Genomic DNA, 6,000 nt, shown 5'->3' on the forward strand with positions numbered 1-6,000 from the left:
ATTCTGATCCCATTTCTGGTTTTATCACATCTTCCTGACCTGTTCCAGTTACTTCACCTACTTGTTATCTGATCATATTGCAAATATTTTTGTAAGCTTGCTCAAACTAATTTTCAGTGCCCCAGGACATAAACTGATGAAAACTTCAATACCCACAAAATAGAAATTGTTTCAATGTTTTATATTCTCTTCCATTCTGGACCTTAGGAAACCATATCATTATCCAACTATGATGTTGGATATATCTAATTTTGTACATTGTTAGTTTCATTGAATGCTCCATCAGAGACTGTATATATATAATCTTGTATATTGTTAGTTTCACTGAATGTTCCATCAGAGACATATTTCTGTATTGCTATAGTCTTCTCGGTGATGCTTTCACATGACTGTGTTTTTTCCTGTAAGAAAATGTGGTCATTCCCATACTACTGGACATTTAGACTGATTCTTCACTGTTTTCCACAAAGGCTAGTGGACTTTGAGGCTCCCATGGGACTTCTTACTATCCCAGGTCTTCCCACTGGAACCTCTTTAACAACCTTCATGCCTTGTTCTCTCCATTCTAGGAGCATAGATATTAATGTGTATTTTTTTTATTGAGGTAACGATTTATAACATTAAGTTTCAGGTGTACAACATAATTTGATATCTGTCCAACTGTAACACGCTCACCACCAAGCCTAGTTCATTTGGAGTTATTTACTCAGCTAATTACAGGTCTTTTCCATTTTCACCATCTCAGGATCTAGCCTTTGATACATTCCCTGGGCCTTTGTTATGTAAACCACCTTAAATCCTGTTTGGGAACACAGTGTGATATAGATAGAATGAATAGACTTCCTAGGAGGACAAGGATTCTGTTTACAAATGATACTGAGACAGGCTGTGCTTCTCTTGTATGGATGGGAATTTCCCTTAGTTAGGTCTTGAGCCTCTCCCAGATTAGGTTCCCCTCCAGTACTCCTCAAACCAATGCTTCTGCACCTGCACCAGTCAATGCCAGTCCACAGCAGGAACCTGGAGAACAGATATCCACTGTGTGCCTACTGGAAAAAAACCCCTGTACTATATGAGCTGGATGCCAGAAGCAGTTTGGGGAGCCATACTGTCTACAATTGCGTGCTCCCTTGATGCATCATGCTCTCTCCCTGTCTCTTTTCCTCTCACCTTGTTTTTAGTAAACCTTTTCTCTTCTGAATTGGGTTGGCTGCCTCTCTTGATTTCTATCCTGAGGGGGGAGGATGGGCAAGAACCCCTCCACAGGAGACAGTACAGCACCAATATGAATAACTAGTGACTGTCTGCTTATGACAATTGAGTGCTTTAATTTATCAGGCCCTGGTGTAAACAAGTTGTATAGTTTCAACTCAAGGCCTTGGAAAAGGGGTCTCTCTCTCTTATGTAGCTGCTGAAAGAGGGAATGGGTTCAGGATAAACGGTTTTGAAGGAGGCACCCTAGGAATATGAGCCACATGAATCTAGGTTTGAGTCCCAGTTTTGTTCTTACTGAATGTGAGACTTTGGACAAGTTGTTTATCTTCTATGAGCCACAGTTTTTACAACCTGACCTTCTTTAGTTGGTGGTTTAAGAATTAAATAAGACCCATTATATTATGAGTGTTTAGGAAAAATTATTATTGGGATAGTTTCTTTGAAATAACAATTTCAAAGCTTTAACTACAAGATGATGGTGGACCATATGTGGTCATAAGGCACAAAACAATGAAACAACTGAAGTGATCAGAGTTTTTCCACTGAGGGGTTTTTTACTTCTCCCATTGTGATTTCAAAATCAGGAAGGAAACCAGGCCTCTAACTATGGATACAGCCTGCAGCTATGAGTTTAAAATGAATGACTGGAGTGTTTCCCTGGGTAAAATATGTATTTTTCTGTATCTTACTTTCTCTTCTGGAGAATATTGATTCATGGAAAAGTAATAGTTTTTGGAAAACCCTCTAGATAGAGACTATGTTTATAGCCATGCTTATGTTGTTCTAGGAAATGGAAGTGCTCATAACTCATTACTGTTGTCCTGCTTTCAGTGGTATTTACACACTGTTGAAATGTTTATGTGTTCATGTCACAAAGACGTTCAGGAGAGTAAAAGCCAATTTCACTGAGGTCTAATTTGAAGTAAGCTAGCACATCAGCAGGACACATTGCAGGTGGACTTTGATTCAGAGAAGATCATTCGCCCACTAGTTTGCAGATTGGCCTGAAGAATCAAAGCAAATGATGCAGAATCCCAGGGACTCCTCTGCTGCTAAGTGAGGCTTCATCAGGAATGGTTCCTGCTCCCTGGCTGCATATTGATTCAGGCTTGCCCCACCACAAAAGCATATACTAGAGGAAAAGCATCAATTACTAACCCAGGGAAAACATTCATTCTCCTTAAGGATTTAGAAATCATAGTACTTATTCCAAAGCAAGGATAGTGGAAAATATTTAATAGTAGATTAAGTTGCTTTAAGAATTAATATTCTGGTGTAAAGTACAACACAAGCCACACACACAATGCTTGCCAGACAATAGACTCTGTGAATAACAATGAACTCAGTGAATGGAGAAAGGAGGGGAGGAAGGGAACAGAGAAGAAGGAAATTAGCAGAAAACTAGGACTTACTATATTGGGCTATGATTTACAGTTTGAATGACCCTAGACAAGTCTCTTAACCTGAGCCTCAGTTTCTCATCTAGTCAGCAGAAGCAATGTCCACCTTACTGCTTTGTTGTAAGAAAGAAATGGAATAACAAAATTAGAGAGATACAGGGTTAAAAACACCTGACAGTCATAAGACCTGTAGATCAGGCTCAACACAATAAAGTTCATCAAATGTTTACTGAGTACTTACTCTTTGCCTGGCATTGCACCCCCAGGTGCTGAAATTGGACAAGAGAAAGATAAGACAGCCTCACATGTCCCTGAGATAGGGTAGGTGGGATGCAGGCAGACCCAGGTTCTGAATTGCAGCACTTTTATTTTATCTTTTCCATATATTCATCATAGGTCCCCCAAACTCCATGCGGGTTGAGGTGCCCCAGTCATTGTCCTCAAGAAATTCATAGTCTATTAGAGAAGACAAACTTGTAAACCAAAAATTCTAAAGCAACATGCTAAATGCAACATTGGTGTTAGTCAGAATGCGTATGGAGGAAATAAGGAGGGTCTGATGAACCGTGGTGAGGGAGTTAGGAAAAGGGTCCTAAGGGATTATGTCTGTTTAAATTGTAGAAAATAAACAGGAGTTCCTACAGAAAGAAAAAGCTGAGAAGGGCATTTCAGATTAACAGGAAGCATCACACACACAGCCAAATAAACAGGAAACTGCAAGTTCCAGGTCCTGCCATTAACTAGCTTAATTTGGTAGGGAGAAGGCAGAGACAAATGTATTTGAAAAAAATAAAATAAAAACAAACAAACAAAAAAAAACCCTAGCTTAATTTAACCTTTATGGAATTTCCTCAGGTTCCTCTGGACTTTGTTTTCTCATCTTACAAGATAAAAGTTGGGGTTGGAAAGAGGCAACTGAGATTTCCAGTAAGGTGCTTTCTAACTGGATGCCTCTCTGCTGGAGCAGAGAGAAAAGGGCTAGCTTTGGAAATACCAAGTTTTATTTTTAGGGCATAAGCCAGAAGCCCCATCTTTTGTAACATCAAGATGACAGGCAGAGCCTGTAGTCAGTCATTCAGAAAATTTTGTTTACATTACTTCACCCACCTCACCACTATTTATGGCATTGTCCGAGCCAGGCCCTATGCTATTAAGGAAGCCATCCTCCAATAGAGGGAGACATGTAAATAACTAATAGACGAATGCCATGGAAACCATATTGGTCTATACACTGCAGGTGCGTGGGGACAGCCGAATACACGTTCCCAGCGCGTGTAAGTCACGTTCAGGGTGACAGAATTTAGCTCCTAGCAAAAAGGAATTTCCTGTTTCCTTATCCTGCTTCACATTCTCCAAAAAGTTGCCATCATTTTTCAGCTGTCAATGGTCCCTTGGCGGGGCGATGAGGCGCCCTCGGTTCACAAACAAACTTTCACAGGCCTCTGTGAAGAGCTCCGGGCACGCAGAGCGGATGCAGACCCCAGACACCAGAGGGTGCCTGCTCCCGCCACAGGTTCGCTCCTGCAAGAGCAAACGCGGCAGGGCCGCCCTGCGTCTCCGGGAACTGGGGCGGGGGAGGCGGGCGGGCAGTTCAGAGCCTCCGGGAGTTGGGTTCCCAGCCAGGAGGCGGGACTCTGCCTACTGGTATAAGAGCCGAGCTTCGCCACTGTCCTGGTCACAGTGCTGAACCTGGCGCTTCAGCCATTACCTGGAGGCAACGGGCACTGAACTTGCAATTCTTGACCCACAGTGACCGAGGAAGAGCAAAAGGTCTGATTTCTGGTTTGTCGTTTATTTAGTTTGCTGTACCAAAGAATAGAAGGCGGGGAGGGTCTGTGGGTGCGCGGGAACTCCGCTCAGATTGGCCGGGGTGGTAGGCGCATTGGTATCCCGGAGATCCGGGGCGAGGGGGTCCAGCTGTCTCCAGGGTCCCCAAGTGCCCAAACTCAGCAGGCTTCTCTCTCCCGCAGGAGCTGTTCTTCCCGCCACTCACAGCCACTGACTGCTGAGGATGCGGCTCCTAGGAAAACTCCGCGCCTCCGCCGCGGGCAGCGCAGCTATAGAGCCGGCCTTCTCCAACGTGCTCACCCCCGGCCGCATCCCGGAGTTCTGCATCCCGCCGCGGCTGCCCGTGCCCTGCGCGCCCGATTCCCCGCCCCCGGCCGCGGCTGTGCCCCGGCGGTGTGCGGCTGAGCCCGACCTGTGGCCCCGAGTAATCGACGACGGCGCAGGGCGCACGGACTGGGACCCACGCTCGCAGGCCGCGCTCTCGCTGCCTCACCTGCCCCGCGGGCGCACCGCCTACGGCTTCTGCGCGTTGCTGGAGAGCCCGCACACCCGCCGCAAGGAGTCGCTCTTCCTCGGGGACTCCAGGGCCGCCTCGCTCATGCAGCGGCCAGCCGCCCGGCCCGCGCTCCGCCCGCGCGCCCACACCTTTGGCGGCTGCGGAGGAGAAGACGCCCCGCTCGGTCCCTCTTCCGGAGCCCCCGCCTCCGCAGACTCTGAAGACCCCAACCCGCCCCGGAACACACTCGCTCCGCGTCCCCGCGGCCACCGCCTCCTGCGCGCCTCCGAGGGACTTCTGAACCGCGCGCTGAGGGCCCGGAGGAGTCGCGGCCTGGCGCGCGCCCGCTCTGTGTCCAGCGGGGACGAGGACGAGGAGCGCGGCACCAGCTCGGGGTCGCCGGCCCAGACCTTCTCCACGTCCCCTCTGTCGTCTTCCGGCCCGCGGCTCGATCGCCTGGAAGCCGAAGGCACCGTGACTCTGGGTTGCGCCAGCGGCGCCCTGCGTCCGGCCACCGAGTACAGACCGGCCAACGGACGCCTCCGCCTCCGGCTGCGCCGGCGGCTGCCTCGTCAGCCTGGGCCTGCAGCCGCCCGGCAAGACGCGCCAGCGGCGCAGCGCCGTGATGCGCCGGAGTCGCAAGGCCGTCTTCGACCAGGACGTTTGCTTCGACGGACTCTCGGAGGACGAAGTGCGCCTCCAGGCCGTGCGCGTCAAGGCTGAGAACTAGGGCCGCGGCCAGGAGCGGGCCGCCTGGGTGGCGAGGACGAGCTGCTGCTGGGCTCCCTCCTGTTGTCCTGTGGGCGCCCAGGCCTCAGGTCCTACCCGCGTGGTGCTTTCCGCCCGCTCGTGACTCTTGGACACTGACAGCTGCTTTGTACAAAATAAATGTTTATTTATTCATTTTTCTACTTATGATCTTGCTTTATTGACATTTTATTTCTTAGATGTCTGCTTTTGTCATTGTTTATTTGTAGGGAAGGAAAAAATACTGACTCCCGCCTCTATTCACAACATCCAGCCCTCCTTTCCAGGAACTATACCATCTGCTCCCTGGTTTGTATCAATGCCAAATGGTTTATGGGTTTAAAAAGGAAAGTT

The 6,000-nt window shown here is 48.4% G+C and overlaps 1 protein-coding gene across 1 annotated transcript; it reads left to right on the top strand.

Annotated features, from left to right (window-relative positions):
* The first annotated feature begins 4,303 nt into the window (after positions 1 to 4,303).
* On the top strand, positions 4,304 to 5,766 carry C2CD4B (C2 calcium dependent domain containing 4B). Its single transcript, XM_054565679.1, is given in 4 exon segments — positions 4,304 to 4,385; positions 4,586 to 5,453; positions 5,455 to 5,642; positions 5,645 to 5,766. Coding segments are annotated over 3 exon segments (1,137 nt in total). The 5' UTR covers positions 4,304 to 4,385; positions 4,586 to 4,626.
* The last annotated feature ends 234 nt before the right edge of the window (positions 5,767 to 6,000 follow it).

This window comes from Pteronotus mesoamericanus, unplaced genomic scaffold (genome assembly GCF_021234165.1).
Source record: "Pteronotus mesoamericanus isolate MK-2021 breed Mesoamerican mustached bat unplaced genomic scaffold, CSHL_Meso_final contig_164, whole genome shotgun sequence".
In the NCBI taxonomy this organism is placed as follows: domain Eukaryota; kingdom Metazoa; phylum Chordata; class Mammalia; order Chiroptera; family Mormoopidae; genus Pteronotus; species Pteronotus mesoamericanus.